Source organism: Tenebrio molitor, chromosome 7 (genome assembly GCF_963966145.1).
Source record: "Tenebrio molitor chromosome 7, icTenMoli1.1, whole genome shotgun sequence".
NCBI lineage: Eukaryota > Metazoa > Arthropoda > Insecta > Coleoptera > Tenebrionidae > Tenebrio > Tenebrio molitor.
The window spans coordinates 21,397,236-21,420,330 of record NC_091052.1 but is presented as its reverse complement, the minus strand read 5'-3'; the positions used below and the strand labels follow the sequence as shown (position 1 = coordinate 21,420,330).

Genomic DNA, 23,095 nt, shown 5'->3' with positions numbered 1-23,095 from the left:
ATCATGTTTTCTCACTTTTACGCCCGCACACAGCTTTCAGAACGAGGATGGCCAGTTGGTTAACGTAAGCCGAGCGCAGTATCTTCCCGACAAAAGAAATTTGCATATGCGTGTGTTAAGCGGTGATTACACAGGCCTGCAAAACAAAACTTTTTAATCGGTGTTTTGATTTTGATAACTGATTTTGTATAACATTGGAGCCCTGATTACAAAAATACAATTCATTTTTTTGTATCACGTCAGGTTTTTTCACAATTAACAAAAAAAAATTAAGCAATTTATTTAGGAAAATAAGATGTTTATAATAATTCTTGGTTAATAATCTAACAAAATTTTTTATTCCTTATGAGAATGGCATCTTTAACGCTTTGTGAGGAAACCTGCTGTATATTTTTTTTTTGGGTACATCGCGCTGTAACATCCAGCAAAAGTCTACCATCATTGATACGCTCCATCTTCCTTGATATCACCGCTCCATTTATTTTATATCTTGGTCAAGACGTTCCCCTTGTTCCTCGCTGACAGCACCAAGATTTTTAGGAAAAAGATTTAAGTGCGAAAAGAGGAAATTCACTTTCAAACTCATATTACATCCCAAGATGTGAAATAGTTATTTATTTAACGAGTTCGTGTGTAATTTTGGCTTTTTTTGGCATGAGTGGACCAGTTTAAAACTCGAGTGAAACGAGAGTTTTAAAGGTCCACGAGTGCCACAAAAAGCCAAAATTACACAAGAACGAGTTGAATACAACGTTTTTTTGTTCGACGAGCCCCTTAAAGGCTCCAAATCGCTAAAAATCTTTAAAATTAGCTTGACGTTTCGTTTTGACAAGTTGTCAAAATTTTCAAAATCCGTTCACACAGGAGAAAATTCTCAAATTCTGACAGTGTCGAACAAAAAATTTTTAAACATGATTCTTACAATATTTTCGTAGTCTTCATCTTTGTGATTTCCAAGCAATTTTTCTATGACGTTCTTAAATGCCGTCCAGGCATTCCTTTCAACAACATTAATAGAATTTTGAAAATCATTACCTTTGTACAGAGATCTTATTTGAGGTCCTAACCTCTTTTCATTTGGCATTGGAGAGATCTGGTAACTTTGTACATTAATACTTGAAACATTGTCCATTTTTATCAAGAGGCTTTACAAATTGCTTCATCAAACAAAGTTTGATATGCATTGGTGGTACCTAATACTACTTTTTTAGGATACAACTAAATTATTTTTTATTATTGCTTCCCGGTACAAGTCTAGTTCTTAAAGGCCACTTCTTTTGAGTCCAATGCTTGTCTCGTGCCCGGCAGTCCCACTCGCAAATAAAACAAGGAAATTTCGAATATCCATATTGTTGTCCGATATTACAATATCGAAATTTTGAAATAATTCATTCATTCTAGGTGAACATTTCAATTTTAAGAAAAAACGATTTGTGAAAAAACTAGACGTGATAGCGCAAAATCAAAATCATTTTCATAATCAGGGGGTCGAAATTGTTCAAAAACTGTCAATTTTATGCAAACATCGAAATCAGTGCAGGCTTGTGTTATTATTGATTTATGACAACCCAGTTTTACGACTTATTCGCAACAATATCAAAAACCGACTTTAACAAAATCCCCAAACCATAACATTAAAAGATTAAGAAAGTATCATAGATTGTGTTGGTAATATCTTGAAGCATTCGCGCCACTGATTGTCATTGGTTGTTATGAAACCCACGCGAAAAATAAATTATGTATATGACATTTCAAATTTGAAATTGTCAGTTCTGTCAAACTGGTTTAAGCATCTTATATATATAAAACAAAGTCGGGTTAGTTACGCTATTTATAACTCAAGAACGGCTGGACAGATTTTTATGATCTTTATATTGTTGGATTTGTCTCCGCCCCGATTAGCAGAATAACTATTGAAACATCGAATAACTAACGAAAAAAAAATTATGAAGAAAATTCATTTTGAAAGGTTATGTCATCTGTCACAATCTGTCATTGTGCGCGCATCGACAATTTGAACTTAATTGAGATTTAACGTCAGCTGAGTTTTAACACCAAGTGTGATCAATGGTGTTCAACAACACCTACTTTTGCATTGTACAGGGTGCGACAACAAAACTTCCTTTTTTGAAATGCGCGCTATTCAGACTGTAGGGGTCGTAATGGGACGGGAGTGGTCTCATTCGGAAGCCGTGGTTTTCAAGATTTGTTCCCTATCCCTGTCAGCTGCCATCATGCGTTGGAAGAGTGGAAAGCCTGCGTTTGCCGTCGAGGTCTACTTTTCAAACTGATTTTCTGTGATCGCAACCCTTCCGAAATTGCTTCAATGTTGGGTCGTGTCCCGAACCAGAAATCAATTGTTACATGGGTCATTACGTTCAGACCATGATTTCAGACAAACCGGGAGTGCGATAAGACGAAGAACTGGAGTCTCACCTCAATAAGGGGCAATTTGTAGTAGAGAGCCCGCTCTCCGGATTTGTCCCCTTGCAATTTTATTTGTGTTTTTTTTTTTTAAATCTCGCGTTTATATCAACCATCAAAAGACCCTACAAGGCCAACATCCGTGCAGGAACATACCCGCTGCTATGTCATGGCTAACGCTAGAAATGGGCTTATTCACTTATTCAGTGTATCGCACCTGTATCTAACTAATTATGCATTTAAGTACGTCAACTGTCAATTTGGAAACAGAATCGCACGGATTGATTGATTCTGAGGCGGCACGAAGTTCGCCGGGTCGGCTAGTTTATAATAAGGACAACGTAACATTTTATCCGCCCCGCCCATTTCATTTTCTTAGTTACCAATAAAATAGGTTGTTAAGACGATCTGATTTACACAGTAAAAATTTCTGACATTCGAATTGTCTTAATGACATTTTATTTTTTAGAACCTAAAACAATAATTGTGGACTTGACAGCAAAATTCTAACCTTAACTTTTTTACGTGGCAAATGTGATGAAAAAGTATACAGATTGAATCTGGCTTTGATTCTGATTGGTCAATTTTAGTGGGCGGAGCAGATAAAAAGTTATAACGACAATACTACAGTGTGGAATAAAATTATTTACATCTAGTTACCTTTGCATTACCCTTGTAAAAATATGAAATGCCGCTCCACAAAAAAAAGAAAGCCTAACCTCAAAATATATATCCAAATTCCAAATGTGATTTATTGCGAAGGGATGATATGAATGTAAAGTTGAGATTGAAATTAAAAAGAGTTAACAAAAGCAATGACTTGCTAGTGTTGAAAGTGGCCATCAACGTTTGTTAATTCAATTTAGTAAATTGTAACAATTGTCAATTCGATTGATGACATTTATTGACAGAACTAATAGTTCGGCACTTCGAAAAAAAAAGTAAAGCGGCACTGGAAAATTTACATGTGCAAAAATTCCAAAGGTAACTAGATGTAAATCATTTTATTTCACACTGTATAATATCTATTCACTTTGATTGTGACCACAACGAAAAACATAGGCGCTGTTTAGCTGAGTGCTGCCAGAGATGTGCTGCATCAAGGCGGTCTCTATTTTAACAGGCCGTGACACTGACTTCAGAAAGTGGTCTGTGGAATGGCCCACTAACGTCTGGCAACGTTGCTTCGCCAACTTTTGAAAAAAGTTACTAGTTTTGAAGTTTTTTGATCACTCACTGCCACTCACTATTTTGTCATTGTCAGCTGTCAGTCAATCATCACTGAAAGAATTTTCTAATTCTCCTATTGCAATTTTACTTCAGTCAAAGTATATCAGGTGTCCAAGTCAAGGTAATTATGTGTATTCTGTTTTATAAGATAGCTATTGTTAGTAAAATTTCATAGAGTCCTGTATTCTAAACAAGTATCCTATCCAAAATGAACATAGAACTCCTTTTAGTTCACGGTGATTGCATTAGCTCCAGTGCAAATTCCAACTCATGCCACCTGTACACTGTACAGCTCAGGACAAGATTTTTTTCTGGAGTCGTACACAGAGACTATTAAAGACTAATAAAGGTGCAGTATGAATTGTTACAAAAAATAAATAAGAACTGCAAAAGCTACCCACTCGGGTGTATGGACCCTACCACCAATTCAGGTTTATAATTTAAAATGGATTTTAGACCCAATGGAACGAGCTACAAAGACCTCACTACAGACGTAAGAGTACAAGTAAAAAAGGGGCGAAGATATCAGGATACTTAAGGGGCATCACATGGAAAAACAAATATCTAACAATTTCGAAATAAAAAAATACAAAACAACTCAACTCCTTCAAAGTGTTTCCGATTTTCATTTCAAAATTTACTTTCAAATCTTCCAAATCATGTATCATAATTAAGCCACTCGCATTGCTATTATTAATTTCAACGTCATCCAAAATCTCCTAAGATGTATTGTCTTCAAAATAAACATCATGTGCCGAAAGTGGTTTTACAGTCACACTGAGACGCTTCCTTTCGGTACCAGTCTTGTTAACGCGCCAGTTTATTCATGCATTCTAATCTTCTTCGATGGGAATTTGAAAACGGTAATGTAGGAAGACTTGCTTGAAGCACAATCTGACTTGCAATTGGGAACGCAACATTTGTGTGGCATGTTTATATTTTCAATTACTGAAATTAATTGCACAATTAATTGTTTTGTCAAAATGATTTTTGAATGAATCGCCTTTCTATGGAAGTGCCAATATTTTTGAAACTCAGAATGCTGTGGAATGGCCCACTAAGAAATTTGGCAACACAGCCAGTGTCCTGGCCTGTTAAAATAGAGACCGCCTTGGCTGCATACGTTTTACACTAAATATTTGTGTGATGTGAACATGATGTGAAAATGTCAGAATTGTCAAAACTTGACCATGGTAGTAAAGCAATGATTGTATTATCTATATATTAATACGTGAAGGAAAATCTTTGTACCCCTTTTTAAGTAAATTGCGCGGACGTACAGAGCGCAGTTTAAGCATGCACGATAGTAGTATTTTTTTAAGTTTTTTTGTATTTTGGGTAGGTAAGTGTACACTTGTGATACACTGTTCTTTTTAGAATAAAAATCTCTATCAGAAGTGTTAAAAAAATTATGTGTTCGCATTTGAAAAACATATTTTGACAGTTTAGCCCTGAAGCCCTTGGGCCTACATATGTGAATTTATTAGGGCTTTTTGTAGTCTATTTAGAGCCATTTAATTTGGTGTTACAAATATCAAAACAGTCATGGTTTACGTTCATACACTGTAAAAAATTAGCGGAGTGAATTTGGAGCGAATGCGGAGTGGATGATTTGTAATTGATTTAAACCCCCCGCAGTGAAATCCACTCCAAGAGGGAGTTTATTTAGATTATTCATAAAAAAACCCTTCAGAGTGAAATACAACATTCTTTGACTATCAGTGGTTTGCCACCACATAAGTTAGTATTGAAAGTTAATTGCACGTTTTACTAATCAGAAACTTAAATGCAAAGGAAGCATTAGTCTGTGGAACAAGAATACGCATCAAGTTTATGCATCGCAATGCTGTTGATTCCGAAGTTTTAACTGGAACCGAACGCAATATGAGAATTTTGATTCCACGTATAATTTAACGTATTCAGGTACTATTTTACCATTTAATTTTCAAAGAAGTCAATTTCCAATTATAGCTGCATTTGCGATGACAATAAATAAGTCTCAAAAACAAACATTCCAAAAAATTGCAATTTGCAATCCAGTTTTCAATTGTACGTCGTAGCAGAGTTCGATCATTCAATTGTTTGAGATTTTATACTTCCGAATATAACTGCCAAGGGCATTTAGCAAACGATGAAATTTTGTTTTAAGTTCAATGGACATTTTATTTTTTTAACCGCCCGGTTTTTTTGTTTCAATAAAAAATATAGGTATAAAAAATACGAAACACGTATTTCATTTTCCATTTTTTGTATGAAATTTTTATTTCAATTTTATATAATTTGAAAAAGATAGGCAAATCAACTGTGTAGCCTTGGCGAAACCTGGCCAGTATAGCAATAAAAAAACCTAAGGAAATGTCAAAAAACGCGTTTTTGTTATTTAAATATGGCATAGCCAAACTATATCTTATTTTTCCTATCGTTCGTATTTTTCAAATAACTCGAAACGTTCAAACTTAAAAATTTAATGAAAACGGTCGAATTTCGACCGCTGGGCGACCTCTAGTACAAATTAAATTTTATTATAATACGAAACTGCTTTCACATAACTAAAAATGTCAAGAACATTATTGTTGTTTCTACTAATCAAATTTTCTAAATGTTTTTTCTGTTGATTTACGTCTTTTCTTAATTTTTTACTAAGTGTTTGCGCTTTTTATTTTGCTATAAATGAACGTTTGAAACCTCAAGAGAACATCAACAAATATGGAGGGATGGTTACTCTAAAATTGACTCTTAAATGGGAATGAAAAGATTCACTCGCATTTGTTGTACATGTTGTGCTAGTAGCTAGTTGATTAACAGGTGGCTAATGGTCAGTCCGGATGGACCGCCAGTCTCTAATCCAATTACAGGTACTTGGAGGAATTCGTTTGCCGATAAGGGTCAAAAAGGTAGAGAGCTGCAAAAATTTGACCGCGTGGAGGAACTCATTTGCGACCTATAAGGAATTTCCACTGGAAATCCCCCATAAATACCTTCAATACAATTTAGTAATAGTATATTATACGCCAAGGTAGAGAAGACATTTTTTTAAGCCGAGGTAGTTTATTCCCCGAGAAGCGAAGCTTCGAGGGGAATAAAGAAGCGAGGCTTAAAATTGTCTTCTCTAGCGTGGTTTATATACTATTTTTTTCACTACTAGATCCGTTAAAACCCTTTCTAATAATAATTACTAATTAAATTTGTTTGTCCGATGCGACGATCCGAGTTCTCATTTTTCAACGGTTGCTATGAAAATTGAAAATCGTCTGTCTACGTTAACCAATAAAATCAAAGATAATCTTTCGTTGCTAGGTGACGGCTGTTCATTATTGACCTTGGTTAATAATGAAAATTATTATTATTATTATTACGGATTTATTAGGGAACCTAACACATTTCCAGAGTTTTTGGCCCATGGTATAACATATCTGAAACCAAAAGATTCCGATACTAAAAATCCATCAAAATATAGGCCAATCACATGTCTGCCTACAATTTATAAAATTATGACATCTTGCATTAAAGTAATAATTTACGACCATTGTCAAAAATTAAATATACTTAATGAAGAACAAAAAGGTTGTGTTAAGGAGTGTTTTGGTTGCAAAGAACAACTTATAATAGATACGGTAATAATGGAACAAGCTAGAAAAAATAATAGAAATATTTATACCGCATTCATAGACTACAAAAAAGCCTATGATTCAGTACCACATTCATGGTTAATTAAAATTCTTAAAATTTATAAAATTAATTTGGATTTGATTAACTTTTTATCACATGTAATGACATTTTGGAGAACTACTTTAAATTTATCAATAAACAATACTAAATTAAAATCCGAGCCTATTCAAATTAAACGGGGAATTTATCAAGGAGATTCTTTAAGTCCTTTATGGTTTTGTCTAGCCATTAATCCTTTGACAAATCTATTAAATAGCACTGGATACGGTTTTAATATTAGACATAATAATACCACACTATCAAAATTAAATCACCTTCTTTATATGGATGACATAAAACTTTATGCATCTAAAAAGAATCACATTTTATCTTTATTAACAATAACTGAAAATTTCTCAAATGATATTAGCATGAGTTTTGGTATTGATAAGTGTAAAACGCAATCAATATGTCGCGGTCATTACGAAAATTTAGAATATATAACTAAAGAAGGAGAAATAATTAAAAATTTAAATAAAGGAGAATTTTATAAATATTTAGGTATTAATCAATCAAATCATATTCAACATTCAATTATAAAAGAAAATTTAGAAAAACAATTTTATTTAAGAATTAAATCTATTTTAAAATCAAAATTAAACGGTAATAATTTAATTAAAGCAGTTAATACATATGCTGTTCCATTGTTGACCTATTCTTTTGGTGTTATAAAATGGTCCAAAACTAATTTACAAAATATAAATATTCAAACTAGAGTTCTCTTTACAAAATTTTGTAAACATCACCCCAAATCTGCTATTGAAAGATTTAATTTACCACGCGAAAATGGTGGCAGGGGTTTTTCAAATCTAGAAATTCTACAACATAATCAAATTGCTTCACTAAAAAATTATTTTCTTAATAGAGCTAGTGATAACACTTTTTTTAATGCTTTGGTTTCAGCGGATAAAGGCTACACACCTTTAAATTTAAGTGATAATATAATTTCAGATATTGTTGAGCCAAATATACCTGACACTATAGCAAATATAAAACAAAAGTCTTTACATGGGAGATATTTTAAAGAGCTAGAACAGCCAGAAATTAATATTCAAGCTTCTCATGCATGGCTTAAAAAATCAAATATTCATCCTGAGACTGAGGGTTTTATATTTGCAATACAAGATCGTGTTATAAACACAAGAAATTATAAAAAACACATATGCGGTTTACAATCGATCATTGATAAATGTAGGATTTGCGGAACTGAAGGGGAAACCATTGAACACATCATTTCTTCTTGCACCGTTTTGGCTCAAAGCGAATATAAAAAACGTCATGATATATTCGCAAAAATTATACACATGAATTTAGCAGTTAAATTCAATTTATTAAAGGATACACAACCACATTACATTTATAAACCAGAAAGTTGTTTAGAAAATGACAATTACAAATTATATTTTGATCGGACAGTTTTAACTGACATTCACATTCAGCATAACAGACCAGACATTATTATTTTAAATAAACAACAAAAGCAAGCATATCTTTTAGATATAGCTGTTCCAAATTCACACAATATAACACAGACATATAATACAAAAATTAATAAATATTTAGAACTCTCCGTTGCTATGAGAAATCTTTGGTGTTTAGAAAAAATTTCGATTTTACCATTTATAATTTCAGCAACAGGAATAGTACCCCAATCTCTTTTTAAAAATTTAAAAATTTTGGACTTAGAGAACAGATTGGTGGTTGAAATTCAAAAAGGTATATTATTATACTCATGTCACATCGTGAGGAAATTCCTTAACATTGACACAGAACATAAAACACAAAAAAGTCAAAATGCGGAGGCGAGACGCCGGTAATTATGTTGATAAGCACTGCACTATTACTTGATAGTATTATCCGTAATAGTGTATGTACTCCGGCAAAATTGCCGTGCCGCCGGGTGGAGGTGGGATAGGAGAAAAATTATTATTAACCAAGGGAGAGAAATTCTACTTCTGGGGTCGGTTCGAGAGTCAATAATGACGCCTTCTGAGACTAGTAGTGAAAAAAATAAAATAATAAAATCCATTTTTGTTTCATTAATTTTTATACTTAGCCCCAAAAGCTGCAGCGTCCTGGCCTGTTAAAATAGAGTCTGCCTTGATTTAGCATGAATTTTTCCTGAAGTTTACCCCAAGCAATTTCACGTTTTTTCGTCAATTGATATCAAAATAACAGGTTAAAAATTTAAATAAGTCAAAAATAAGACAAGCTTTAGTTATTAATATTCAGAAAGTATTTTAAAAACAGATTAAAAAAACTTTCAGTACAACATATTTAGTTTCTTGATACACAACTTTTGGCATCGTGTTGAAAAAAATGTTTACTTGATACCTGACAGTTAACGACAGTTTGTATTGTCAAATTTACCATACTGTCTGAAATGTGTCAAAAAATCATGGCCAACCCTCATGTGTTTAGAAAATGAATACATTTTACAGGGTTATTTTATTATAAATGTTTGTAGTCCAAGTAGGCCATGAATTTGTGCCGCCTTGTTTCGATTGTGCACTGTACCTAGTGGAATATAATGGGTGATATTCATAAAAATGAGTATCTACATACTTATGAGCAAATACTTATAAGCATCAGTATTAAGTCTTTTCGTTTTCAAGATAAAAATAATTGAAAATTTGGTAAATTTGCTGTACGCTAGTGAGTTAATCGGGTTTAAAAAGATGTGTTTCATATCGAAGGCACATCTAATTACAATTTTCCTGGTCACCCGACATATCCAATGACAGATTGTTGACAAACAGAGCTATACAGTTTAATAACCATGTGGACAATTCGGTGCAATGTACAGCCTTCTTGTGACAGGAATCATTTATGAAAACCCGGTATAAGTCGTGCCAAAATCAAATAACCACCAACTGTGCATTCTACCCAGAAAATCAACCGGCAACGTTGTGTAATTAGATTTCATTGGTCTATTATCCTAGTAATATCAAAATTACCATTAGTAGGTACAGTTGCGGCCGTTGAAAACTCAGACACTTTGACAACGCCAAACTTTTAGCTTTGTAAATGGTATTGAAAGTGACGTTTCTCAAAATGTCACTCAAACATTATCCACATTAATTTCTCTCGCAATGGCTCTTATACTCACACCGTCCCTCGGTCAAACACATTTTTGCAAATCAGTTAATTGCGGCATTTCAAAAGTTACGCGCGATTCTGACCTAATATGTCAAATACTGACACTGACTTTATAATCCTTGATGACAATCCTGTTTACGCTAATCAAATTTTGGAATTTATACAGAGTGTTTAAATCTTTCCTGTCTGAGATTTCAACGGCCGCAACTGTACGCTTAATGTAATTTTGTTTTCACCAACTTAATTCAATAGGTAGTGGTTATTTGGCGAGCGAACGTTACCAATGTTAAAGTGTTTTACCTCAATGTCCAACACAGTGGCGACTCCTCCGAGGAGGCAACGGAGGCAGTGCCTCCCCAAATAAAATTAAATAAAAAGAAAATAAAAAATACAATACTTAATTAAATATTATATTAAATCATATTATTTATGAAGATATTTGCTTATAAATGATAATTATTCTCTTAAAAATGTCTTACAAGAAGATTTTAGCGGTAAGCATTTGTTGCTTTTGTCGGCCGGAGGCAGAGTTTAATTTAGCGCAGCATTGTTCGCCGCTAAGCGGACGAAAATGCATGGAAATGCGCCTAACTAGCATCGACGCTCTCGGAATAAATCGTTTTGTGCCCGAGAAATGACTTCGTCCGGAGGCTTGCCTTGTTTACAGACGTCACGATTCATGTACATATGACCATCGCGGGAACGAACGCTGTTGGGTCTCGAACTGTAGCCTACTAGCCGAGCTCTAGCGAGTCTTGACTCTTGACCACGCACCGGTGGTCGTTTACAAGTGTAGATTGTAGGTGCTCGTTTGTTTTTATTTTGGATTTGGACTGGTGTTATTGGTCCCTGGTCAAAAGTCCGTGTTTTATTTATTTTTATATTGTTTAATAAAATGAAGAAAGATATGGAAATTAAAGAAATTGCGAAGATGTTATTGATTAATTGTTAAATCATCCATTTAATTCATTGTCTTACGACAAATTGTAAAAAGTCAAGATCAGCCACAGCCAAATTTAACCATTTAACCGGCCTTATATGCGTAAGTGTTGGCCTTGCATGCTATTTGCTGTTGAAACAGAAAACACGGTTTAGTCGCGTTTAAGATTTAATGATCTTAAAAATATTGCCCTTTGTATCGAACGACACCAAAAATCAAAATACAACAAATATTATGTACAGTCGCGAGCAATAAATTTTGGTCGTCAAGGTCATTCTTTGACGCAATTGAAAATGCTCAATTGTAAAACAGTCGTAAATGTCATAACTAGAGTCCGGATTTCTATGTATTTACATGTTTTTTTTTTGCTTAAAGATACGATTGCCAGCTTTGTAAAATATCCTTTGTAAACCCCAAGGAACCTTCCTACCAAATTTTATTTCGCATATAACTTAATATTTTGGAGTTTTACCGCATATATATTTTGTATCCATATTTTGTTATTTAGTCGCATAAAACGATATTTATAATCCATATTTCAACTTTCGGTTAAATCGAAATTATTTATTAATCCTTGTTTATTAATAATTCCTTGTTGGATTTTCTGGTAACTGGTTGCCTTCGTGATTCCTGGTAAAAATCAGAACCCAATACGATGTTTATTCCGTCTTAATGACTCTGTTTTGTTTATGTTGCCACTGTGTGGAAAATGTAAAGGAATCTAGTATAGAAATTTGTTCTGAATTATACCTACTTTAGCAGAAGAGCACGACTCGTTTCTTTATTAAAATCTTACTGAAACTTCTCGTTTCCTGGAATTCAGTGGAATTACAAACAAATGGTAGTACCTACCTGTTGTGCAAAATTGCAAAATTTACGAGCAATAAAATTGGACTTTTTTGGAGTAAAAATTTCGTTAAATTGTATATTTCGTGGATTACATCTTAGTCCCTATTATACTTACGAAAAAAGTATAAATACAAAAAAGTTGCCAAATTTTATCCTTTCCAACTTTTATTTAAACATTTTTCTTATGTAATGAACGGTTATCGAGTTATTCTGTGAAAACATGTTTTTTGCACCTTTCATCAAGATAGCGGTTCGCCTATTTATTTATAATAAATTGACATACCCTCAAATAATTCTAACCTGTTTTCAATAAAACCATTTTCACACTAATTAAAAACCAAAAAAATTGTGTCAATTTTTTTTTGACTTGACCGTTTTTTTTTAATCCAACTGTAAGCATTAAAAATTAATAGAAATTAATTGTTCTAAAGCTGATTTTTTTTTTAATTTTAACGGCATAGTAAATCCATATACCAACATTTTTATCGCATATTTTGCCTTTTTTAGGGGCATAAAAAAAATTATTTCGGCAGTTTTTAGCGCATATAAATCCGGACTCTAGTCATAACCTATCATCATGTTGTATGACATTAATTGTCATTTTGTTCTCATTTTTTTGACATGGGCATAATCAGGCAGGGAATTTTTTTAAATTTGTGATAATCTAACCAAATTTTGAAATGACATTGACGACCAAAATTTATTGCTCGCGACAGTAGGTTCATATCTTCTACAAAAATTTGTTACACAGTCTAGGACTGGTTTACAAATCTATGAGGGGCATGGTGACCAACTCAATAGACTGGGACCAATGGCTTAACGTGACTTCCGAATCACGAGACAGAATATAGCCTTTTTTTTTTTTTTAATTATTTTTAAATTTCGCCCTGGGTCGGAATCGAACCCGCGACCCTCACGTCCCTGAGCCGAAACGGACTCCCTTAAGCTATATTATGGTGTATTTATTAATACTATGTTTGTTCAAGTTTGCCTCCTCAACAATAAAACCCAAAAGCCGCCACTGGTCCAACATCAACATCATAAGTAAGTAGTACTTACTTATGATGTTGTCTCGGGAACCTTTTTGTTTTCATATTACGAATCTCTATCGTTGGAAATATGTAGTGTAGTAAATTGAGAAAATCAAAATTTAAAAGTAGACAAGCCAAGACTTGTATATTTTACTATTTATTTATTTATTTATTACTATACAAGTATTTTACTATTTACTATAGAGGTGTCTCAAAAATGGCGCCCAATCTCTTGAGTGGTTAAGATATTTGAAGAGTTAAGTTAAATTTCGTTGTGAAAAATTTTTTCCTTTGGCTAGTTTTCAAGTTATACAGAATTTAAAGTAAGCAAATGTGGCAACATCGGTTGGTATGCACAATCAACTAAAACTAAACCAATTCACCTTTGAGAAAAAATATTCAGTAGTAACAATGCATGGCAACAAATAATTGTTGACTGTGATTATTATCGGTGAACAATGACAAATAATAAACGACATTTTAAAGAATTTGAAGTTTTTAAAATTCAGAATTTAATTATAATAAATGCTCAAAATTATATCCATTAATGCTTAAGCAAGCATGGGCTCTTCATTGAATATTTTGTTGTACATTTTCTAGCATCTCCACCGTTACGGTAGCAGCAGCAGCATTAATCCTGTCAATCAGAATCTCTACCGTTTCGGGTACAGTCTGGTGCGTTTCTCCATACATAAAAAGAAATCCAGTGGAGTTATGTCGGGGACCTTGCTGGCCACGCCACTGGACCACCTCTTCCTATCCAACGGTTTGGATAACTTTCATTTACCCATGTTCTCACAGAAAGCGCAAAATGCGGTGGAGCACCGTCCAATTGCAGCCACATGTTTCTCAGAGTGGTTAGAGGAATGTCGTCCAAAAGATTTAGAAAATTTTGGTGATTCACTCTGTGGGGTAAAATACATAGGCCTAATAAATGACTCCCTATGATACCAGCCCAAACGTTCACACTGAATTTGTGTTGATGGCTACTACTACGGAAAAGTCGGGGGTTCTGAACTGCCCAGTAGTGATTGTTGTGATAATTAAAAACTCCATCTCTCGTGAACGTTGCTTTGTCTGTCCATAAGACTTTGCTTATGAAAGCAGGCTTCTGTTGGTTCTGATTCAACAACCAGTTGCAGTATCGAGCTCTGGGTTCCTAATCACCTTTATGTAAGGCCTGCAATCTTCTGTAGTGAAACGGATGAAGGTGCTCACTTTTCAAAATTTTCCCCACAACACTATGATGAACTCCCAAGGTTCGTCCAAGTTGTCTAGTGCTCCTCTCTGGAAACGTGTCAATTTCCTGAAGTACTTGTTCTTCTAGTTGAGTGTTCTGGTCGTTCTCGGACGTCCACCGTCATGATTATTGTTGTCAATGAATTGCCCCGTTTCATGGAGCCGTTGGTCCAATCTCTGAAAAACTTTTCTGTCCGGATGTCGTCAATGTACGTAATGCGCGGAATATTCTGCGGCTGCAGCAGCATAGTTCCCGTGACAGCTACCAAGAATAAGGTACATGTAACAGTACTTTACCAGACTTCTATTCTTTAAGACCCTTAGGAGATTGAGCGCCATTTTTGAGACAGCCTGTATATTATTTTAATTAGTTTTTTTGTATTGACATGAAATTAAATTTTCAGATTATAAAATCAAAATGCAAAATTCCCGGTCGCCCCTTGAATCATCCAGTTGCGAAAGAAACGATTTGGAAAAGTACTATTTTTGTTCGACACTGTCATAATTTGAGAATTTTCGTGAAACATCAACAACAAACAATAAAACCCAGTCTTCCATATGGTGTACAACACGGTTAAACTAAATCATCCTCGGAATCCGAATCATACAGTTGGCTTAAAAAAAAACCGGGAAATGAAATTTGACCTAATGTGAATTGGAAATTTAATTTGTCAATTTATGTCAATTTGTGTCTGTTTGACAGTAGTATTTCTGACACATAAGTCAAGTTTTTTAACATAAATTCTAAAAGGTCGTTTCAAACTATAAAAATTTAATAAAATCTGACAGAACTTTTTCTAACAGTTCCCGTTTTTTTTGAAGCCAACCGTACTACATATTTTCAAATTGCCAAATTAGGAAATTCAAAATTATTAAACTGAAACAACAAGTGATGCCAACATATTGTCATATTAACAGCACGGATGTCATTGAAAACGACTATAATCAAGGCGATCTTCATTTACCAGGCCATGACACTGACCAAAAACAGTGTGCTATGGAATGGCCTACTACAGTCTGACAACATTGCTTCACCAACATTTGGTGAAAAAATTCGAAATCCACTAAACCTGTCATTGAATTTGCATTTGTCAAATATGAGTGATCTAATTTTGCGACAGTTCAAAAATGCATTATCGCATTGTAATATAGAGTTTAAATCCACCTTGGGGACAGAAAAATAATAGTGCTCATTAGGTACTAATAATATTTCAGATGTTCTGCTGTGTTCCGGGCTATTGAAACTGTTTGGTTATAAACTAACGCGAGGTGGGCATTTCCAACTTAAATATAACAATTTTGTTCTCCCCATTGCCTAAATCCCACCCCATTTCTTGTAACTTGCTTCCCAATCTCATTTCAATACGAGTATTCCTTTTTAGAGCCAAAAATTTTCCCAGTGATTGTGTGGTCATTACTAATTTTAATTATTTCTTCCCAAAATGTAATTTCTTCGTAATTAGAAGGCACCGTGTTTGGTAGAAGTCGCTTCATTTTGTCCCCATTTATATCTGTTCCCCTAAAATATTTAGCACAAGCATCGCTGCTTTTGCGATTTCTTCACTTTTCGATTTTTAAAATCTCTTTCCAAATTGGGTTCGTTTCCTCATTTGATGGAAACTTAAACACAGGTACCTACGTAATTGGAAGACGAAGACTCATAATTTGACTTGCAATTTGGTATGCAACACTTAAATGACATATTATAATTCGATTTGACGAATTTGACCAAGGACTTGTCAAAATTTATTTTAAATGTCGAATTGGTTTCAAAATTTTAGGAACATCGTAGGTCATGGAATGGCCTACCAGAGAATGTGGCAACGTAGCCAGTGTCCTGGCCTGTAAGTTTAGACCGCCTTGCTATAATACACAAAAAGTGGTGGGGCCAAAACAAAACAAGATTATGCCGATATCTTCAACACATCTTTTGAGAAAATCAAAATTTAAAAGTAGATAAGCCAAGACTTGTATATTTTACTGTTATTTTAATTAGTTTTTTTGTATTGACATGAAATTAAATTTTCAGATTATAAATTCAAAATGCTAAATTCTCGGTCGCCCCTTGAAACATCCAGTTGCGAAAGAAACGATTTGGAAAAGTACTATTGCAAGGACTGCAATTTTGAAACCGATCTTGTGGTAATTTTAAAGCAACATTTCAAGGAATATCACAGAAAGGACACTGACTGCGCGCAAGATCAACCAAAAATTGACACTCTTGTAAAAAGCTACATTTGTCAGAAATGCTCGTTTGAAACATATTCCGTTTTAATGTGGATTAAACACTTGGATGGTTCATGTTTTAACCCAAAAGAAGAACGTGAGAACGTTAGTGAAGCAGAGTGGTACCCATGCGAAAGTGATTCCTTTAAGACAAAGGAGGCAACAGTTTTGGAAAAACACCAGACCGCAAAGCAGGCACTTCACCACTTCCAGTGGTATAGTTGTGATAAATGCGAATTTAAGACGAAATATAAGGGCAACATTAAAAATCATAACACAATTCATCTCCCAGCAAATGCGATCCAGTGGTTTAATTGTGATAAATGCGAATACAAAACGAAATTTAACAAAGGCATTAAACGACATAAGAAAATTCATCTCTCAGCAGATGCTGTCCAGTGGTATAGCTGTGATAAATGCAAATACAAAACGATATATGAGGACAACTTTAAAAAACATAACACAATTCATCTCTCAGCAGATGCAATCCAGTGGTATTATTGTGACAAATGCGAATACAAAACGAAATATAACAAACAGATTAAACGACATAAGGGAATTTATCTCTCAGCAGATGCAATCCAGTGGTATTATTGTGATAAATGCGAATACAAAACGAAATATAACAAACAGATTAAACGACATAAGGGAATTCATCTCTCAGCAGATGCTGTCCAGTACTATTGCTGTGATAAATGCAAATACAAAACTATATTTGAGGACAACTTTAAAAGACATAACACAATTCATCTCTCAGCAGATGCCATCCACTGGTATAGTTGTGATAAATGCGAATTTAAAACGAAATATAAGGGCCACATTAAAAATCATAACACAATTCATCTCCCAGCAAATGCGATCCAGTGGTATAATTGTGATGAATGCGAATACAAAACGAAATTTAAGAAATACATTAAACGACATAAGAAAATTCATCTCTCAGCAGATGCTGTCCAGTGGTATAGCTGTGATAAGTGCGAATATAAAACGAAAAGAAGCGACCATTTAAAACAACATAAGAAAAAGCATCTGTCAGCAGATGCTGTTCAATGCTTTTGTTGTGATAAGTGCGAATTTAAAACGAAACGAAACCATTGCCTAAAACAACATAAGAAATATCTGGTTTGTCTAAAACGAAAAGTACTACCTAAAAACAACGTTGAAGAAAGACTCAAATAACTGGTCATATCATTTCCAAACAATATATCATGTCATCAAAGGAAACCCTTGACTGAGTACTGTAGGGGTTGAAAAAAGTAGCAGTGTAAAGTCTGAATTTCCCGCCGTTTGACATGAATGACATTGACCCACGTAGATGCAATCGTTTGTTGTTTTTTAAACTTGATCTTTTGTGGTCTGCCAGTGCTTTCCAGAATTTCAATAGTTTGATTTTCGGCTTTTTCAAAACCTTACTAAGCTGTGTTTAAACTAGTTTGTTACGAGAGAAATTTTCATGGTTGAAGCCTACTTTCGAAAGGGAAAAAAAATTGATGGCAACTGGGAATATTCTGTCAATGAATGTTTTGAGGAGGTCCATCTACAATTTCCGATTGGTGCAATTGTGTATGAAAAATTTCGACACTCCAACTTTGTTTAAATAATCTTCGAGAAAGTGACACTACAGGACGAAAAGAAGGAAGTGGCCAATTAAAGAAATGTCCTCAGGAAGTAATTGAGAATTTTCAACAAATAGTGGAAGATTCACCTTGAACTTCGATTGGGCATTTCTCACAACATGCTGATCTTTCTGTTGGAACTTGTCATAAAATTTTAAGAGAAGACCTGCATTTATTTCCATATCGGCTCACCTGTGTTGAGCAGTTACATGTGAATGACTTTCCCCAAAGACTAAACTTTTATCGATGGTTTTTGAATACAATGGTTGATGCATATTTTCATTTGTCAGGCTACGTAAATTCACAAAATTGAGAATGTGTCGTTCACAAAATCCACATTTCTTTGCTGAAGCTCCACATTACCCCCAAGAAATTGGAGTTTGGGCTTCTATTAGCCAACGTAGGATCATTGGCCCATATTTTTTTCCAAGTTAGGTTACTGTACACGTTCGTTACTCATGTTTATTATCTCAAACATATTTGCAAGCAACATCAATGGAGAAAGATACCGTGTTGAAATTTTAGCACTTTTGTAAATGAGCTTCATGATGATCATGGCCTCCCAGATCGAAAGAGTTCAGTGTTTTGAAGAGAGCAGCACATTAAGGGACTTGGAGGATTGCCTATCCTCAGTAACATAACCTTAAAAAATGGACAGTGTAAGGTTAGAACAGTAAAAATAATTAATTTTGGAATTTCACTGAGAATGACAAACTTCTGTTCATTTTTTTATACATAATTATCTAAAAGTCGATCAATAAATTGTCAAATATTTTTTATTTCTCAAAATTAGGCGCCTACTGTAAGTCTCCATGATTGAAAAATAAAGGGAACTACTATAGGGGGTGTCATGGGATGTCCATTAATAGTATTTTACAAGAAGTATTGTACAATTGTTTTTGTAATATCTCTACGATTCGTTCACAATTTTCTTTTTTAAATACATTTTTTTCAACGCCATCGAAACAGCCGAATGATTTATAAGTGTGCCGAGGACGTCGTCATGTCAACCGTTGTTTGTGAAAAAAAAATGTTTCAATGTTTGTTCAGATTTGTTCAACGCTTAACTTTCCGTTGAAAATAAATGAATGAAATCAATAAAAAAAAGCGATCAGGATATTCCCGATGTCCGGAAGTGAGATCATCGTTATTGCCTGCAAAATCGCGCTTGTGTTAGTGTTAAAATTGTGAAGCATTGTCTTCGATCTTGTCTACATTTGCTACTGTTTGTCAAATTTGTTCAACACTTAAATTTCCGTTGAAAATAAACGACTAAAATCAATAAAAAATCGCGATCAAGATATTCCCGATGTCCGGATGGCCGCAGAGCAAGTGAGGTCATCGTTATTCCCTGCAAAATCGCGCTTGTGTTGGTGTTAAAATTCGGAAGCATCATCTTCGATCTCGTCTACATCTGCTAGTGGCATACGGATTTCGATTAATTCAAGGTGTGTCCTATAACATTAAACATTAATTATTGTACCAATTGTAAAAAAGTTGAAAAATAAAGTTTAGATCTACGTTGCTATAGGTATTTAGTCATTCATAACGGCCGCTCACGCTCATAACGGACTCCGGCCGTTATGAGGTTGTTTACATGGTGACAAACAGTCCGAAAAGCTACCTTTAACAACTAGATATTACAAATATACATTTAAAAATAGACATTCCGACGATGCGGCCTGCTACAACCTTACATTGCCCATTATTTAAGGTTATGTTACTGAAGATAGGCAACCCTCCAAGCCCTGTTAAAAACGCAGAAAAGGCCTGAAACTAGCTAATGCGACTGGCCTTATAAGAGACTTGATCTCTTTCGATCTAGGAGGCCATGATGATGATGAGCTAATTAATGGGTATTTCCAACAAGACGGCACAACATCGCATACAACTGGCACTACAAGTTTTTTGTCAAATTTCTACACGAACAGGCTTATTTGCTGAAATGCACCCAATAACTGGCCTCCCAGATCTTGTCATCTCACATTGTGCGAGTTTTTTTTTTGTATCCATTTATAACACCTTCATAAATAATCTGACAGGACTTCAAGACAGAGTACTGATGAAAATTAATCAAATCAATGAAAATCCAATGGTTCTTGAACATGTCGTCAGAAATGGAGTTAGAAGACAGGCTACACTAAGTTTACAAGAGGGTGCACATTTTCAGCATTTATCTTGAATTGTATGAACTCTTATTTATTTTTATGTTAAGTTGTGCTTTGTTTATATCGAAAAACTTTTCCAGGTATTAATTTACCAAAAAAACTCCACTTCTCAAAATTCATAAAATCTTGCTTGAAATTATCTGTAGATACATCTTTGGTATTTATCATTTCTGGTATTGTGGATCGTTATCCGATTTTAAAACGCGACAATTTATCTGGTGAACCACTGGAAACGCTATGTATATGTGTACGTGCAGTTGTTGACCACAGTTTTGGCATTTCAAAGTTTCGTTTCACGGGTATCATCATATGCATTGATATAAATGAAATCTCAGACATTGTGCTTGCAAATGCCCTAACTGTAACACCAGATCTGTTTAATTGGCACATAATTAAACATGTTTGTTTTCAGCAAAGTAGACCCTTAGATATTTATTTCGAGAATTGGAATCGTTAGTTATTCTATTTTTAGTGAAAAACATTGCAGTACGAGCAAATACAGAAAGATTTTTTGTTTATAAATCTTAGATTAGCTGTCAACGTGCTTTACTCGTAATTTAATTAATTTAAATTAATTTTTAAAAAAGCAAAAACGCCTTCCCAGGCCAGGATTTTATTTGAACGCCCGATAGATCAGTGTCAAGTGGTTTCATTGTGACGAATGTAATTTTAAAATAAGTACAGAAACAATTTAAAGTCATAAGAAATGAAAAGAATGATTTTAGTGTTTCAATTATCAATATGTTTATGTCTATGAGAAAATATGATTTAAAACAATACGCCTTCCATTTTATTTTTGTTAGCAGGGTTAGTGTAGAAAACGGACTTCTGCGTTAGCAAAGCACTTGTACACCAACCCTGAAGTGTAACTAATAAATTGTTTATTTTCTATTTCTCTATTTTTTGTTTTGTATAGATTAATGCGTGTTAAATAAATTTCTGTTTTTATGATTATTATTATTTGAATATACCTATCACCTCTATTGCTATGGACTAATTTATTTGTGACAAATGTCGGCATAAATGCAAAAGCAAATATCATTCGAAGGACACCCCAAACTACATATGTTCAAAGAAGGCTTCCAAAAGTTCAACTGTGATAAATGCTACTTTTAAATACGATCTAAGCATACATCAAATGAAGAGGCGTTGTGATTTGTACGTGAACAGACTGTCTATAAATGGATGTAGGATTCTAACTCTTTCACCAGAAAGTGAACAATGTTAGTATGATCTTTGATTTTATACTACTAGATTGGCCACCTAAATGAAAAACCCTATGCAAGCAATTTTACTTTTGGATGTCATTCATAGAGAGTGTAGCAATCAACGAAGTAAATTTTTACAGTCAACCGAATGAATTTGTGACCACTAATTAGAGATTCAGGCGATCGGTTCTTTCTTTGCCGCTTTTCACAGACATAATTTACCTGAGCTAAAAGGGCTGAGCCAAACCAACTGGCGGCCTGTGTGCAAGTTCAAATGTTGCGCCCCTCCAAATTTTATTTATTTGATTTTGGAGGTTCTAATAATTAATAAGTAAAATTACATGGGTACTATTCCGGCCAAAAAATTTCGTCCACCCTTTTCGTGTCATTTAACAAAAATTGCGTGTAGTTTAACCTTTATTAGAGAGTTTCCGCCGGGCTCATTATTCCTCGTAAATCACCCTGTATAATAGACCTAGTTAATTAATAACATGACTTGAAATTATGAAAATAAAAAATTTAAGTCGTTTAAATTTCCAAAATTTAGGTGTCCGGAATTTTTTGAGCGGCAGTGTATGTACGTCCAGTAATAATTTAAACAGTAACTCTTCTCCTTCGTCTGCCTTCTAGTGGAGTAAAATCGGACTGAAATTATGACTTTAAGTGATTCCAAGATATAACTAAATGAGACCTATACTATCTTGTAGAGGACATTTTGGGGCATAAGGAATCTGTGATCTACAACTTTTTTTATTCGGACCGAACTTTGAAAACGGCCTTTATACGTACTTGAGGTGTACTCTGAAAAACTACGTTTCTCGTAACATTTAACGCTGTGTTAATTCAACTATTGAAGCTATAATTTTGATTTTCTGTATATTTATTGTACTAAAAAGTACAGCGCTTCCAAAAGTGGATTAGAAATTTCGAAAATATCGATAGTTTTGAAAATACATAGTAGTTTATTTAACGAGTTCGTGTGTAAATTGGGCTTTTTTTTTGGCATGAGTAGGCCAGTTTAAAACACGAGTGAAACGAATTTACACACGAACGAGTTGAATACAACGTTTTTTTATTTGACGAGCCCCTTAAGGGCCCCAGATCACTTAATATCTTTAAAATTAGCTTGATGTTCCGTTTTGACAAATTGTGACATTTGTCAAAATCCGTTCACACAGGATAAAATTCTAAAACTCTGACAATGTCAAACAAAAATAGTTACCTATTTATGAGTGAGTAAAGTAATACTTTTTTTACGAGAAGGAAAATTTGCCGCACGAGCGAGTGCGCAATCCGCCGAGTACAAAAAACATATTTACTAACGAGTTGCATACAATAGTTATTTACACAATTAGTG

At 34.1% G+C, this 23,095-nt stretch overlaps 1 protein-coding gene across 7 annotated transcripts in view; it reads left to right on the top strand.

Annotated features, from left to right (window-relative positions):
• LOC138135356 (zinc finger protein draculin-like) overlaps positions 1-23,095 on the top strand; it is a 218,590-nt gene that overhangs the window by 174,747 nt on the left and 20,748 nt on the right. Inside the window, exon 5 of one of the 7 annotated variants that reach the window (XR_011160946.1) lies at positions 20,405-21,482. The exons of 2 other annotated variants lie outside the window; for them this stretch is intronic. Coding sequence is in view for 1 of the 5 variants with exons in the window: in XM_069054066.1 (XP_068910167.1) it covers positions 16,564-17,925 (1,362 nt within the window). In the remaining 4 variants the exon portion in view is untranslated. 4 more of the 7 variants (XR_011160947.1, XR_011160948.1, XR_011160945.1 and 1 more) reach the window with 4 other exon arrangements.